The sequence below is a fragment of the Lampetra planeri genome, chromosome 18 (assembly GCF_965212315.1).
Source record: "Lampetra planeri chromosome 18, kcLamPlan1.2.h2, whole genome shotgun sequence".
Taxonomy (NCBI): Eukaryota; Metazoa; Chordata; class Hyperoartia; order Petromyzontiformes; family Petromyzontidae; genus Lampetra; species Lampetra planeri.
The window spans coordinates 3,109,257-3,126,825 of record NC_136124.1 but is presented as its reverse complement, the minus strand read 5'-3'; the positions used below and the strand labels follow the sequence as shown (position 1 = coordinate 3,126,825).

Sequence of the window (17,569 nt, the reverse complement as noted above, 5' to 3'; positions counted from 1 at the left end):
CATGGGACCTCGTGCAAGGAATTAAATGGGATTCCCTGTCCAATTTCAGCCCTCTTCATAGCCTGGCATCTGAGCCCCTACAGCCTTGTGAGCAGCAGAGCAGTTGCACTTTCTGTCCATTCGATAACCATGCCCCAAGTCGAACTTTGACACAAAGAGGTTGTTTCGGTTTCCCTGTGGGTCAGCTATTTGTAGATTCTGATGTTTTCACTTTGACAGCTGGTTTGCAGCTGCTGCACACAATACCAAACATTGTCATGGTGACCAACAATGAGTACTGTAAGACAAGGGATAATAAATGGGTATATTTAAACATTGACAAATAAAAGACGGTGTTGGGTCAACAATCAGTTTAAACAGATATGTTCTGCCTCATTGTCACTCAGGCTAATCCACTACAGTTGCTTTGACCTTTGTTTTAAGTTCATTGGCTTCAAAGCTGATGGTCTGCAAAAAAAAACCCATTCCACAAATCGAAAATGAATGATCAGATTGCAATATTTCCCAGGAGCACTATCTCTTGTTTTTTTTTGGCTTAACCAATGCTGAGACAATTGATGTTTCAGAGAAGGTTAAATATGGAAAGATAAGTATCTTTATTGTAAGTGTAAATATTTAAACTATAACACTGAGCTCATACAAGTGTTGAGAACTACAACAAAGTTAATTTTATAATTGATACAACAAAATGAAAAGTGTTAGTTGAATGTGAAAATGTATAGAAAGTTTCAAATGTGAAATCATGAAAATAAAAGTGAATATTATTGTATATAACGAGTTCAAACTGTAATCCTGACATTATTGTTTGGGAAGTAATACAATATAATTGTGTATAGATCTACTGTAGATTGGATTGCACTTCACTCAATCTCACGAAATATCTACAGGTGCAACATTTTGATAAAAAATCAAGTATGCAGGATGACACGTTTGAAAATCTACCCATTCAATGCATGCAGGCATCAGCTGGTCATTCTCACATGGAAAATGTTGGAGTCCTCCAATGGTGCATTATAAATAAATTGTGGTATTCTATGCTACCAGTAAATGCAAATTACAGTTAGAGTATACAACTTTAGAAACTGGCAATGATATGTCAGATTCCACTTCTGATTTAGTACTTTTAAAAAGTGCTTTGTAGTGTCTTGACTTAAAGCTTTCGTGACTGCAGGAAAAAAAATAATGATTAATTTTATTTGGATTTTTATTTTTATTATTTAATTGTTCTATCTACGTGACTTTACCGAAAGACCCAAAGAACATGCTTTGCAGTGCATATCAAATGGCTACCCTCTTACGGAGACAAGTAATTTCAGTTGACTGCAATGAGCTATAGTCAAGTCAAAGTGATGTCCTGCTCAAACAAGCAAAGAGTATGTGCTCATATTCTGTTGGCAGCCTTGAGCCTGAGGTCGAAATTCCACATTTCTGTGACAGGAGTGAGTTTAGCCATTGGACACGCACTGTTAACTTCATTACGAATTGGTACTCATTTTTATCAACCCTGGAAGGATCATGGGCAGAGTCAACCCCTAATAAAGATTTGAACTTGAAACCTTCCGATTGTAGCTACCCGGTCTGCTGCTGAGCCACACACATTTCACATATTGGACATTTAAAACTTTACATCGAGTGTATGTTGACGATAGACCTGAAGCAGCTGTAGAAGACATTACACAATGTTTGTGGATACAAGACTGTATTTTAACCAAGCATTTACACCGGCTAAATGGAGCTCACAGTGCATAAAGAACGACTCTGTTCATGCATATTTCCTTATTTATTCATTTATAATTTAAATATGTACACTTGCATTGCTTATTTTAAAACTTTTGCTTTCACTGTTATGCCACAAGCCTGTAGAGGGTATTTTGTGTACTTTTTCTCAGCTGCCTGTTTCACACAATTTAGTCAACCATTCATAGTAGTGGCAGCTACATTGTTGTGGTAGTGTTTTGAAACTACTCATAACTGCAAGAGAATAGACTGCATTCAACCTAAAATTATGAAGAAGCACAAAATTACAATCTACATGTACAACTATTTCATCAAATAAAATAAAATTCTACAAGCTTAATTTGAGTGCAGTTGGAAATGCTGCACTCTTGCACAAAGAGCATAAAAGCTACGCAATTAATTTTCAAGCTGGCTAGCTATGGGCCAGCACGAAACAAGATTTCAAATATAAAAAGGCACAGCTTACACTCGGCAGCATTGGCTCAGGGGTCACACCACGTTTAGCTGATGTTGAGACTTCCGTAGCAACAGACTGTGCTTATCCTTAGATGTTTGAAACATGAAAACAACGGGACTACACATCCTATTCAGCCTTACACAACGGGACAAACAGAATGGTCTACGTTACAACAGGAAATTAGGCTACAAATTAACCTGTACTTAATTTCATAGCGTTACTATTTTCTGATGTGCACACAATGAATTTGAGTACATTTTAAAAGATGAGCTATTAACAGGCATGTACAATTCAAGGTAGTTATTCCAATTAATTATTTTCTCATAATACCCGCATCTTATTTTGCGTAAGAATACAGTATTGTGGTTTATGCTAATTATATTGCTCTATTTAGGCAAATGGAAAGATAGATATGAACTCAATGTGATAAAAAACAACTCTTTAATTGAATAATAACCCCAAATAATAATGATGACTTATGTATGGGACTTCCATGACAACAATTTTTAATATTAATACTATTATGAGTAAATCTCAATGTCATATATATTTAATATTTTCAGCCACCAGGCTAAAATGAATTTGAATACACTACCAAAAGACAATTTTTTGTAAGGTTACATTCGAGTGTGATATTGCTATAATTTTCCATAATCTCTCCTGCCGTCAATATCAAATTGCAACCCTAAATTGTGACAATTCATCACATTGTGAGGGGTGAGAATCATTGCATGCCTCGCAAATATACAAGCATTGTCATGTGGGAGAGTGGATGTCTGTGTTGCTATGACTTGAAACACATTGGATACAAAGATTCCAATGTATTTTCAAAGAACCAAAATGTAAAATCTATGTTTGTCCAGGCCTTGCCAAGTTTAACTTATTTGTTTGTATTTGGTCTTATCGCACAAGGGCAGCTTTCATGAGCCACACATTTTGCACGGAACAGAAGTTTTCCTTCAAAACCGAAATAAACTGTATTGCCATAGCAGGATCACACAATTACCGCATAACATCTGAGCACCATATGTGTGTCACGGTCGCAAAATATTTGTATAATTACATCCGATCTGCAAGTTTATTATTTTCGGTGTGTCATATAGTGCTGTTAATGAGATTGGACCTTTTTTGTCAACACACTAAGTTATCATGCAACATATGACTTGAAAGGAAATTATAGCTTCATCAGGAACTGGAGGTTCATTTATTGGGCAGAATTGTACGTCTTAAAGTGAATTCTACTTTAGTGAATCATACATTTGAAACCAATTCATTTAACAGTGAAATACATGGTAATGTATTTCACAATTATGCTCAAATTACATAGAACACCTTGCAGTATGCTCCATTTATATAAAATATGGTATGTTCATATTCATGTTTTTATATTTATAAAAAAAATCGTATATTAATATTTGAAGCTATGCTTGATATAACGTACACCAAACTACTCCATATTTTTTTTAATATATATAAAGGCTTTAAAAACTCAATACATTCCAAGACCTCATAATAAAAACAAGCTAAAGTATTTGTCACAACCAGTAATTCAATAGATTACTAAATATTCCATTCGTGACTGCAGGAATCCATACTCTTTGGTTCTTTCGGTAAAGTAACGTAGTTAGAAATAAAATAAAACAAATCACGACGTTTCGATCGCAACACAAGCGGCCTGATGACGACCGCTTGTGTTGCGATCGAAATGTCGTGATGTTTTATTTTATTTTATTCCATTCGTATTAAACATTTAACATTATATCTACTTTATCTCATTGGACAAATGCGTCATGCAGTCCCACCAGTGCTGCAGACCTTCATAGTATTTGGGATATCACAAAGGTCCCTAAAGCATTACCCACATTGCCACATGACCTCAGACCAGCATGCTGTTTTATGATATTGGTGTACAAAACGGATATTATCTCAATAAGTAATGTCCAGAGCAGTGCAGTCAGGTCTATGCCAAATGCAAGGAATACTAAATTGCTAAATATTAATTCTACGAAGAGAAACATGTTCCTAAAATCCACGTAATAAACATTTAACATCCATGTCTGTTAAATGAGAAATTCAGAGTTGCCAATGAAAAATATCGAGAGTAAGAGTCCTTGGCCATAGATTAACAGTTTATTCTTGGTGACGAATATTGTGATTACATTTTAGAAAACGAAATGAGAGTTACTTGGCTGAAATATACAGATACAGAGACTACCTGCTTACTATGCTAGGGATTTATATAAAAGTCTAACCATAGCCAACCAGACGAAAGCAGGCTAAAGAGACAACACAACCTGAAAAATTGACTGTATTTATATTTTTTATTTTCAAATTCCAACCAATCTACAAGACTGTTTATAACTCCCATTGTGGACATGTCCTTCTAGATCCTTTCACACTGAATTACAGTGGATGCAGGCAACATTCAGCGGCAGAGTTCTAAGCCCAACCTGCTTTTAAAAACCAAACATCAAAATTGTTATTTTGCTTTTGTGACCAGTTCATGACTGGTCCCCCATGGGTGGTTACTCCTCTTTGATACCTGCTGAAAGGAGTGGCAGTCGAGGTGAGGTGTGCTTCTGATGAGGGCGAACTGCTCGGCAGGAAGGATGGAATGCAATCGACTGTCTATCTCCTCCAGCTGCTGCTGCTCCTTCACCTCGGGCACGTAGCCCTCGCCAGCCATCACTACCGCACACTCCACTGCTTGCTGTGTTAGTTCATGTGTAAAACAAAAAAACACAATTAGTTTATAGAGCAATGATTGTAACCCTATGCTACGAACCCAGTCACAGGAGTTGTTTTCCCGCCCATGGCTAACATCTTTGATGAGCAATATCTGAATTGTCCCTGGGTACCTCCACTCACTAATCTGCACTGACCAGCATGGTGAAGTATGCACAAACAATCACCATGACCGACATGGTGTGAGAAGAGCTTCATTCAATAGTCGATATAAACAGTGCTGTGATTTGGATTCAACATGTTTTTCGGAAGTCATGTTTTAGTACTTTTTTCAACGTTTGAGAAGAATATCATACCAAATAAGACTTTAAATGATTTAAAACATTAAAAAAAACTCATTAAAATAAACCAACATTAAAGTAAACCATTAAAATAAAAAATAAAAAAAATAAGTTTGAGCCAAATATCAAATACACTGTGAGACTTAAATGTGGACACATTACGCCATTCCAGTTTCAAATGACATTACACAATGCCAAATAAATGATGTGAGTAATTTGGATAGTTAAAGCTTCTATAAATATATTATGCAGGACATTTTTATAGACAGAGGTAATGTCTGAACTGGATATGTTATCTGTAGTAAGATACTATTTAAACTGTTACCACTACCAATAACGGAGGTTGTCAATGGTTTAACGTATCATAAAAGATAAAGTATTGCTCGACTGTGCGTATAAAAAATTTACTGATATGCGAGTGAAATCAATGTTTTTACTGAATTGCACAAAATTGTAATATCCAAAGGCACAGTTTAACACGTAGGCTGTCGCGACCAGTATTATTCATAACTAGGCGTTTATATGTATAATATTTATTATGAATCCAAAGGCACGTCCAATGAGTTAAAAATACAATACCTCTGGTGCCACCTAGTGTGTACATGTGGCAGTAACATTTAACACATTCACCAAATACTACAGCTATGCATGAAGTGTCAAGATTGATTTCAGTGCAGCAATTAAAAAACGAATTTGGCATTCTAACATGCCATTGTAATACACCGTATCTAAATGGGTGAAATCTATTTTTATCACTATTTAGTCTTGACTTAAAGCTTTCGTGACTGCAAAGAACACTATTTAGTCGTTTGAAATTAATGTACTGTCAATTTAGCATAGACAATTGTTTCCATATTACATGGTAAAATATTTTATCATCATCATTATATTCCTGTCCACTGCTGGATGAAGGGCTCCCCACGTTAATGCTATCCTCCCGGTCCTGTATTGTCACAAACCCTCTCATGCCTGCACATAGAACTGATCTTGTCAGTCAATCTTTGTGGTGGTTGTGCACTTGGGCACATTCTAAACTTTGACTACCATTTCTTGACCAGTCTCATCCATTGCCCATCTTCGCTAGTGATGTATTCTACCAAAACCCAGGTCTCGTAAATTATGTCTTTGATTTTTTGTTTGTTCCCTGATCTATGTGTTGTTATTTCCATCTCATTGTAATTCGTATTGTGCATCTTTGCATCCTTCTTGACACACTTGTCAACATATTTCCATTTTCATTGTCGGTATCCATGTTTTTGATCTACATCAAAGTAATGTTCACATTAAAAGCTGCCTTCTTGCATGTTGGTGTGTTGCTTTCAATATCAAATTGAGTCTAGGTAATAATATTCAACTGAGTTTTCCAATTGTGTCTCTCCTGTAATTCTTTTATGTTGTTTAATTTATTTTATATTGTTTTTAAATTGGCATATGGTTTTTAAAAATGTAATTAGGTCAATGAAACATCTTACCTTGTCCTCAGAATCAGCATGTGAATCTTCTGACTCATCAATGTCCTGTAGGAGGTGCAAAAGCCTGCTCTTTTCATCTTCCGTTATTTGAATTGGGTTTCCCACTTCTCGCACCATCTGAAAAATTGGGGTAATTTTGCAAATTATACAATTAATAACGTTTAAAAGAACAACGTTCATGACCTCTTGAACAAGATCATGTATTTTACACTAAATAAATGTAACAACATTGGTCTCTGACAAGATTACCTCTATGTTCTTTCGAATGAAATTGCGTTCACTTTCTTGAAGATTTGTCTTTGATTTACATTCTTTGTAGATGCCACGCATTGATGCGCCATCTGCACTGTGGCGTTGGGTTCTGTTGGATGAGCTTTTTGTTAATCCTGTTGAAAGATATGGTAAACAGCTCAATGCAGCTGGAATCAATAATACAATTATTTAAATTTAAATATTTAAATTTAATTATCTCTCAATACCGTGCTGATGCATATATTAGTGCGGCTTACTTGACCCACACTGCCGTGTAGGTGTTTCATTATTTTCTTCAAAAGGTACTTGGGTGTGAAAAAGTGGCGTAACTGGAGCCCCATCAAAGCTGTCATCTGCAAACAAGGAAAATGTTGACTGACAGCTTTCGTGAGTGCAGGAATTCATATTCTTTGGGTCTTTCGGTTATAGTCATTTAGATAGGTTAAACAAAATGACAACAAAAAACTACTAAATATGGAAAATGTAAATACATAATACATTACTGCACTGCATGTAAATAATTATAATACCATATAAGATGTAAATAATTAAGGATATAACTTGCAAGGTAGCTCAGAGGTCAGAGCACTGAGCTGATACTACTTAAATATTGTATTTGAATACCAGGTTATCAAGTGAAGCGGGTTGAGAGAATGTGCCCGATCACCAATGATTGCACCAAAAACTATCATATTCATTTTTGGTTCTGAAATTTATTTGGCTGATAATTAAATACTTTACTCTCAGTCGTAGAGTTGGTGGGAATGTGATGGCCCCTCCGTTGTGAATCGGGCCACTTCAAGGGATTTCAGTGGTAGCTTAGTAATATCTACTTTCTATCATGAAGAGTCGCAATGCTTTGAGAGATATTCAAGTTGATTGTCTGATCACAAGACACCAATTGCACAATTCAGAAAAAATTGGGTACACATACTGTTTTAAAATAGCAAACACGCAAATTAGGGTTACAATGTGTAATCAATCCATTTCCACTATGTGATGTGTATATTTACTTCCAATAATAAAAATAAAGTCACCTCTAACAAATACAATTTCATGGTCAGAATGCATATTTGTTCTTCCTTTTAAACATATAGCACCGACTTGGTTTGTTGTCGTTCCCCCGCACCTCCAATTAGCACAGTTGGCTACGTATACTGCATACATTCAACATACATATTATTGGGTCTTTCGGTAAAGTCACGTAGATAGGTTCAAAGAAAATAACAAAGATAACCTATCTACCTGACTTTACCAAAAGACCCAAGAATATGAATTCCTGCAGTCACGAAAGCTTTAAGTCAAGATTCAACATACATACATTGGTAATTGAAATAGCATATAATACTACAAATATTGAAAATACATTGATAGAAGTAAACTACTTAAAGACATACCATCCCATGCACAGCTGGTAGGTGGGATCAAGGCTAAATACTTCCTTGTATTTTCTTCTTCTTCAACACTTACATTCTCCCCATTCTGTTCCGCATTCAAAGAAGTCACAACAAGTGAATCAAATAGCATCCACGTAATACAACTAGTTAACAATGAAATCACACTTGACAAAAAATAGAAAATAAATAAGGTTTAAACATAATGCAATTTACTTTGTTTACACCACCCCAGTAAGTGCAATTCCTTTAAATACAGCTCATTAACACACTATTTACCTGAAATTGTCTTTTACTGATCCTTTTTGAGAGAAACATGATCGGCTGTTCATGCCCAGAAATGGCTAATTAAGGATATCCGTAGAGATAATTTACATTAATGTCAAACATAATAGGGACGATTGAAGGATTGATAATTATCAATCGAAAGTTATATTATAATTGAACTTTGGCAAATGTACTCCAAAAATGATTTGTGCACGAGGCAAAATTACCTGCAGTTCTTTCCACAATGTTTGTAAAAGCTCTCTACCTTCTCTCTTCACTTCATTTTCTCTCTCCTGCTTCCGTAATAAAATCTTGTCCAATTTCTTCATCTTCTCCAGAGCTTTCTGAACCCTATTTTCAACTGTATGATCTGCAACTTAAAAAAATTAATTATATTTGTGTTTTACATCATTTGGGATAATCCTGCAGTAAGATTATAAGATGACACATGTGGTTGAATTATGTGCAATTAAACTATAAATTACAGTTGTATTACTATTGTAACAGTAATTATATATTTATACATACCTTCTTGAGTCTCTTGACTGGTATTTTTCCCAGCAAATGCAATAGTATTGAGCTCTTCTTGATCCTCATCCAACTCAGTAGGGCTACCAATCCTGGTTTCCAAAATGCATGGGCTAATTTTTAACATTTTATCAGCATTTGCAGTTGGATCAAAGTTGTATTTTTGAACAACTATGTCCTCATTTAAACATGTATCAGAGTCAGTAGATATATCACTAATATCTTCTATTGAAATAGTACGATCCTGAAAAATAACATGTGAAAACATATTAACAACTTTTACATCTAGGACATGATGTCCCTGATATGTAGTTAGGAAATATGAGATGTTGCTATATTTCCTTTTATAATCCAGCGAAAATAATGCAACATTTTTTACACACACAACTGATTTAAACTTAGCCAAAAGTGCAGGCTTTTGGTGCTATGAAAGCTGTATGACTCTTGGCTCTCGTTATAATTTTTGAAACAGTTGGAGCAAATCAGCAGCATATACAAGCACTGCAATGTGGTGAGTCTTCACCAACAAAAGCATGTGGAAAGTAGATCCCAATTTCACTAAAAGGCCAATGATGAAAAAAAGCTCGTGCTTCACTTTTACATTTGTTCATTAAATGATACACAATAAATGTTCAGATGAGCTCTGTGAATATCTTAGTGATAAGGCCATTAAAAGCTGCAATCCATAAGGAATAAGGTAGTGTATATCTTTAATATGAAAGCAAAGATGAGAGGTCCATCCCGAAAAGGGCGCACGTGAAATCTCCTCCAATCTACAAATCATGATTTATGTTCTCTGCTCGAAAATAATCCATTAATTAAGACTTAATTCCAAATTCGAGATATAAATATACACAACTACATCAAGACAACAACCTTTCAATAGCATCGTTTTCAGTTTACTCAAATTGTATGTCATAATTTGTAAACCCGTTTTGGTAGGTTTAATCCATATGGCTTGGGTCGGCTTACATATTTCCTCCCATGTCAATATGCCTATGCATGAAAGTGCAATATAAATCAATGCTCTCGTGTAATAAAGGTCATTCATCAGAATATATCATACACGCAATAACACTATGTACTTTACTCGAATGGCATATTAAATAGAGTCCTGCATTTTCCCAGTTCTGCTTTGCAAAACACAATTCCGTCTCTGTGGACTCCCAATGTTTTCATCAAATAATTATTATGCTACACACTGTCTGTAGTATAACAATGTGCGTATCATTATCATGCTAGGCACATTGGTGTGTACATATATACTAATAGCATGCCAAAGTCCCTGACCTTTAGGGCTGGAGGTTCAGGACTCAAGATCTCTAGGGCCCCTCCTGCAGGAGAGACATTGGACCGGGACCGCTCCCCAGCCACAGCACTGCCCACGCGGCTCCCTGGCCTGGTCCGTCCCGAAGAGGGCGCACGCGAAATCTCCTCCAGGCTGCCCCGTACGATGTCCATTTTAACACGTCGTGTTGCTCTGCAAACAACAAGCACCCAATGCAGTGACGTAATCAACAAGGCTTCATGCGATTCAGGAGAGTGTTGGCAATTTGTTCGGTGATTGTGCTATTGCATAAGTGGCGTACATATTATCGGAAGAGTTTATATGTTTATATTCTTGGTTCTTTCGGTAAAGTCACGTAGAAGGGAAATAATAAAATAATAAAACATAATAAAATAAAATTCTCACGTTTCGGACAACGCAAGCAGCCGTCCTCAGGTGAAGAAACAAGGCTGTTAGAAAGACATTTTTTTTTCCTTCTACGTGACCGAAAGAACCAAGAATATGAATCCCTGCAGTCACGAAAGCTTTAAATCGAAATTTATATGTTTATTTTATGTGTTTTATATCTGATCAGGTGGCTCAGCAGTAAGTTGTAAGTTCCAATCCTGGTTTGGTGTTAACTCAGCTCAGCATCCATCTGGAGTCAATAAAATGGGTACCACTTGGATTATCCTTTGAAGACTAAGCTAGCGATATGGATTTTCCACAACTGGCTCAGAACTGTAAAGAGGAGGTGAGCTCCACCTCTATCTGCATTTGATCAGAAAATGTTAACTATAAAATCTGAACTGTATTATTAATTTGCCAACAGTCACGTGTATGGAGCTAGCCCCCACCTTCTTCCAACAAATATAAATCATATATACAGGAAATAAAATTAAGGTTACTTAGCGTTTTTTTTTACTTTTATTGGCCATATAAGATGGATGGTGGCATCGCATAACCATAAAGGATAAAGATGGTGTGGGGAGACCGTAATTCAGACAGGTTATAGGAAAGATTGAGGATGTTTAAGTATATGGTCAAAATTAGATTGTCCTTCTTGGTTCTTTCGGTAAAGTCACGTAGAAGGGAAGTAATAAAATAATAAAAATAAAACATAATAAAATGAAATAATTCTCACGACGTTTCGGCTACAACGCAAGCAGCCGTCTTCAGGTGCTTGCGTTGTAGCAGAAACGTCGTGAGAATTATTTCATTTTATTATGTTTTATTTTTATTATTTTATTACTTCCCTTCTACGTGACTTTACCGAAAGAACCAAGAAGATGAATCCCTGCAGTCACGAAAGCTTTAAATCGAAATTTTATTATGTTTTATTTTTATTATTTTATTATTTCCCTTCTACGTGACTTTACCGAAAGAACCAAGAAGATGAAACCCTGCAGTCACGAAAGCTTTAAATCGAAATTTTATTATGTTTTATTTTTATTATTTTATTATTTCCCTTCTACGTGACTTTACCGAAAGAACCAGAAGATGAATCCCTGCAGTCACGAAAGCTTTAAATCGAAATTTTATTATGTTTTATTTTCATTATTTTATTATTTCCATTCTACGTGACTTTACCGAAAGAACCAAGAAGATGAATCCCTGCAGTCACGAAAGCTTTAAATCGAAATTGTATTATGTTTTATTTTCATTATTTTATTATTTCCCTTCTACGTGACTTTACCGAAAGAACCAAGAAGATGAATCCCTGCAGTCACGAAAGCTTTAAATCGAAATTTTATTATGTTTTCTTTTTATTATTTTATTATTTCCCTTCTACGTGACTTTACCGAAAGAACCAAGAAGATGAATCCCTGCAGTCACGAAAGAAGCTTTACGTCGAAAATTAGATTGTCGTTGGTCAAGATCATATTTAAGCTCATAATGCCATTACCAAAATAATCAGAGTACAAATGTTTCATATAAAGCAGCATGCTTGAACAGCAATATGGCTTTGCAAATTAGAGTCATATAGATATAATAAATTCTGCTGTCAAGTGTACATTGCATCTGCCCGGATTTCTTTGCACGTCCATGTCGAGTGATACAATATTTCCAGTGATAAATGCATGCAAAACGATCAGTAGCTATATCAACTGTATTTACCACTTCTGACATGGGGATTTTGGAAGTCTATGCTGCTTCCATCTCTGCACGTCATACTCAATTGAGGGTAAGTTATGTTATTAAAATGTTTAGGAAATACTGTATGCCAAAAAACAAATAAGGATGTATTGGCATAAAGTGTCTTTCATAGTTATCAAATTGTCTATCGTGCATTTGTTCTTATCATTATAACAATTTAAACAGGATGAGAACCTGTATAGTATTTTTTTTATACAAATACGACATGCTATACAGTTTACAAACAATTAAGTTCCCAGGTTTCTTGTGCAATAGTGGCATCGCATGAATGGGTTTATGGGACAACACAGTAATATATATCTTTTTTTTCCCAGAAGAAGTGACTGGATGGCTCCAGAGGTCAGAGCACAGAGATGGCACAGCTGAGAACCTGGGTACATATCCATAAATCCGTATGTTATTAAATCAGGTTCTCAAGTGTAGTGAGTTGTTAGTCTCAGCCCTGTCACTAATTATTTTATTGCACAAAAAAGCTACCTATTAAATTTGGTTCTGCATTTCATTTGCTTAAATTCCAGTGTTGAGAATTAATATATTGGTTTGACTGCCATGCGACAAAAGTTGCTCTCCGTGGCAGAGTAGGTGGAAAGTACTGTCCCTTAATGGTGCAATAGAGGTCACGGAGGAATCTCAGAGGGAACTCTGTAATATTCGCTTTTATGGGCCATTTCTTGAACATTAAAGAATGCACTAGTCTGCGAAATATCAAAATGAATGAAACTTCCGTCTCATAGCAGGACACTAATATCACGCAAAAATTGAGTAAAAATATATATTTTTTAATGTAAAAATTCCGAGGGAAATATCAGTTGAATTTTTGAAATTTAGCAGCTTCTTGTTGAAATGTCAGGCCCATTCCTTTCAAATAATGGTTTCATGTAATAAGAACGTGACCAAGAGAATAACACGCCTTAAGTTATATTTTCCCCTTACATTGTACTCGAGTACTTTAAATCCAAACCGGTCCCACTTCAGGTTTTGTATGCAACCGACCACTGAAGTTTTTGGATAAAAAGGATACATATAAGAGAACAACACTCCAACTACAAATACAGTACAATATGTAATTGATCAACTGCGCAGGGTAAGATGCGACTGCATATATTAAAATGAGAAGAGCGTCACTTTAAAGTGTGAAGAAGCATTTAGATTTAAAGCTTTCGTGACTGCAGGGATTCATATTCTTGGTTATTTCGGTAAAGTCACGTCGAAGGGAAACAATAAAATAATAAAAATATAAAACAATAAATTTCTCACGAAGTTTCGATTGCAACACAAGCAATCATCATCAGGTGTGAAAACCACACCTGATGTGAAAACCACAAAGCCCTTCAATAAATCCTGCACGAAAGGCGCATGCAGGAAACACTATCAGTTTAACACGTGACGTTACCGAAAAAACCTAAGAATATGAATCCTTGCAGTCACGAAAGCTTCAAATCTAGAATTAACACGTAGGCTTTCGCAACCCTCCACTATATACACAAATACAGAATAATGTATTATACTTATACCTGGCTCTAAGAGTCTGAATAGACAAGTGGTATTTAGATGTAAAATGAAAGTGAAAGTGTAGCCCTACACATGCCTCTGCTGGCGGAGGGCGTTCACTACAATTTATGGAGCTACAATTCCACACCGATGAGACATGCTTGATTGAGGTGGTGGGAGTACCCACACTTTACCACACTACATACGCTACTGATGACCGACTAACTGCATACCTGTCAACCCCTTATCAGTGCCTACCTTATTACAGACCAATGCAGACCTTATTGGTCACCCCGTGTCCTTATAAATCTCAACGTTCGTCCTACAAAGTCCCATCACAAACGAAGAAACACAAACAAATAGACAGAAAAAGCACCGTACACCAACACTGTGCAAAAAAAGTCAAACAACAACCACAAGGCAACTTAGATTAAGGCCATCAGTCTAACTCCGTACTACAACAAACACACATGGCCTAAACCAAAAACTTTTCGAAAATCACCAAAATAAAGCCATAAAAGCAATGAAACAGTGATCATAGATAACCGAATACCGTACTGCTGTATGCTGTGTCGTTGTGCACTCACGAACAAATTGCTGTTGACAAACTCACTCTTAAAAAAACTACTACGGAATTGTTCCCTGCGGTTGCGATGTACAACTTTAAATCTGACGTGCCACAGATATACAAACGCTGAGGTTTACAAGGGCGCAACAATCAATATATCCCGCAGTTCTCTGTAAAATGTCACTGACAATTAACGATTTGCATCGCGCTCAACTTGAAACATTTACCAAGAAATAACATCAATCGACTTAACAGTGATAACAATTGTTAAACATCAATAAACGCCGACGTTTGTTCATCATTACCGGAATAGGCCTTGGCTCGCCTGACTGGACCACGCCGTTGCTAGGCAACTGTTTAAAGCACTGGGACCACGTGACACCGTTTGGTTTCTTAGGGTTCCCACTTGCCAGCCCCATTCAATAGCTTTCATTCATTCTAGATTTGAAGCTTTCGTGACTGCAAGGACTCATACTCTTGTTGTTTTTTCGGTAAAGACAGGTATGTAAAAAATAATTAATTAATAAGTCATGGTAATACTAATATAAATAAACTACTATTTCCATTATTATTTTTAAAAATAAATCATAAAAAATAATACAAATAACAATAGAAATTAAATAATAATTATATTATTATTTTTATTATAAAAAAAATTTGTCTACGTGACTTTACCGAAATAACCTAAGAGTATAGCTTTCATTCAATCCCATTGAATGTGCTTTTTTTTAGACAATTGAGAGACAATTGAGATGCGTTGTCTCTCCTGCACGGGATATATCAACAATGGGTGTTTAGATGACACTAAACACTGCACATTCATAGAGGAGTGTTATTATTATGAGTTTAAATTAACCATCTGCTTTTCAGGACAGTTCATCGGGCTGATGAAAACACATTGAGACAACGTCTCTGTTCGTGAGACAAGCATGGAAAATGAAGGGATGTCATACCTCTCAACACCTAATCAGTGCCTACCTTCTTACAGACCAATTCAGACCTTACTGGTCACCCCGTGCCCTTATACATCTCAACGTTCATCCTAGTCCTATCACAAGGGAGAAACACAAAGAAATAGACAACAATGGACCTGAAAACTCAATTTCATTGTACAAGAATACGGGGTAAATCGTATGGGTTGACATGTATGGGATGTGTTTGAAAAAAAAAAACCCAATGCAACTTTAATTGGGTATAAAAACAATGGTTGCGATGAATACATAATTCTACATTTGCAGCGATTTAATATGACTCTTTAGATTAATGGAAATGTATATGAAATATAGCGATGGGTACATTTTTAATTTGAGCATTCGGACCGCCAGTAGGTTATAATGGCTGATCTGTGTTCATGATATTATTACAGAGGTCACGTTATCTAAAACTCAAGCTGCATATAGGAGATTTAAAGTGCTCACTGGCCTGGATGCTTTCTTTTATCATTCGGCGATTTATGGCAGGAACGCGTTCTTGAATTTGGTTTGCACTGTTTCGTTAAGACGTTTCCCTGTCAAATGATAAGGCAATGTTAATACTGGTAGGAACCTCCTGGTTACACCAGCCCACAGGGGATTATTGTGTCCGTCCGTCCGTCGTGCATCCAAAAATGTGAGGGGTGGGGCTGGGTGGAGAGGGGAGGGTGGGGAGAGGCTGGGTGGGGAGGGTGGGGAGGGGCTGGGTGGGGAGGGGAGGGTGGGGAGGGGAGGGGATGGGTGGGGAGGGTGGGGAGGGGCTGGGTGGGGGGTGGGAGGGGTGGTGGTGGGAGGGGTGGGACTGGGTGGAGAGGGGAGGGTGGGGAGGGGCTGGGTGGGGAGGGTGGGGAGGGACTGGGTGAGGAGGGGAGGGTGGGGAGGGGAGGGGCTGGGTGGGGAGGGTGGGGAGGGGCTGGGTGGGGGGTGGGAGGGGTGGGGCTGGGTGGAGAGGGGAGGGTGGGGAGGGGCTGGGTGGGGAGGGTGGGGAGGGGCTGGGTGGGGAGGGGAGGGTGGGGAGGGTGGGGAGGGGCTGGATGGGGAGGGGAGGGTGGGGAGGGGCTGGGTGGGGAGGGTGGGGCTGGGTGGGGGGTGGGGTTTGGTGGGGAGGGGCTGGTCACCCCGTGGTGCCCTTATTAAACTCAACGTTTAACCTACTCACGCCGGCTTGTGCCCGCCCTCACAGTCGGGCATATTTGCAGAATACACCACGCCGCCGTTGACCCTGGCCATTGACCGAGCAACCCAACGTTCCTACCATCTCCCTCCGCAGGAATGTGTTATTTAACATATGCCTTCTTAAGTGAACATTGATTCGGGAATTGGCAATGCTGTGCATTTTGATTATATTCAGGTTTTGAATTTGAAATTGAATATTGATGCCTTATAATATACGTTCCTTAAAAGTACTGCAGTATCTGAATTATTGTAAAAATATCACACCAATATTAAACTCAAAGTAAACATATACTATCTTCTGTATGTTTATAGGCTTCAATGTGTGTAACCTTGAAACGTGTGACTCTTCAAAACTATCAGTACCAACAAACCCCCGAAAGGTAGAAATTCAAATGTGTAAACAAAATAAACAAAAAAAAATAAAGCATCTCCATTTGTGTTACTTACACACCATACCCATGTGAGTCTCTGCTCCATATATGACTGCTGTATATGCACCAACATAACCTTCAACCTTTTTTTTTTACAAAAGATACCTATTTTGAGGATAAAAACCCACTCGGGGAACATGCAAAAGTGACGTGGTGATATTTATACCTCCCGCAAATAAAAAAATATAAACAAATATTCTCTCTGACGCACTGCGGTTGCATTACGCATCGTTCACATCCCTTGCTCAGTGCATTCTAGATGGGGTTGCCATGGCAATGGGTGTTCAGGGGAGTAGAACAGCCAAGCCCCTCTCCTGAATCAGCGTTTTCAGCCTCCTATGCAGACCTTAAGTCTCCTCACTCTTACTGCTAATA

The 17,569-nt window shown here is 37.3% G+C and overlaps 1 protein-coding gene across 1 annotated transcript in view; it reads right to left on the bottom strand.

Annotated features, from left to right (window-relative positions):
* The window catches only part of FSIP1 (fibrous sheath interacting protein 1), a 32,154-nt gene extending 17,182 nt beyond the window's left edge, over positions 1 to 14,972 (bottom strand). The window contains exons 1-9 of the mRNA XM_078602294.1: positions 14,922 to 14,972; positions 10,424 to 10,613; positions 9,134 to 9,377; positions 8,833 to 8,975; positions 8,342 to 8,426; positions 7,202 to 7,297; positions 6,942 to 7,078; positions 6,693 to 6,809; positions 4,737 to 4,904 (exon numbers count right to left, since the gene is read on the bottom strand). Of these exons, the coding sequence (XP_078458420.1) occupies positions 4,737 to 4,904; positions 6,693 to 6,809; positions 6,942 to 7,078; positions 7,202 to 7,297; positions 8,342 to 8,426; positions 8,833 to 8,975; positions 9,134 to 9,377; positions 10,424 to 10,594 (1,161 nt within the window). The 5' untranslated portion in view covers positions 10,595 to 10,613; positions 14,922 to 14,972. The remainder of the gene's footprint in view (positions 1 to 4,736; positions 4,905 to 6,692; positions 6,810 to 6,941; positions 7,079 to 7,201; positions 7,298 to 8,341; positions 8,427 to 8,832; positions 8,976 to 9,133; positions 9,378 to 10,423; positions 10,614 to 14,921) is intronic.
* Between the last annotated feature and the right edge of the window lie 2,597 nt (positions 14,973 to 17,569).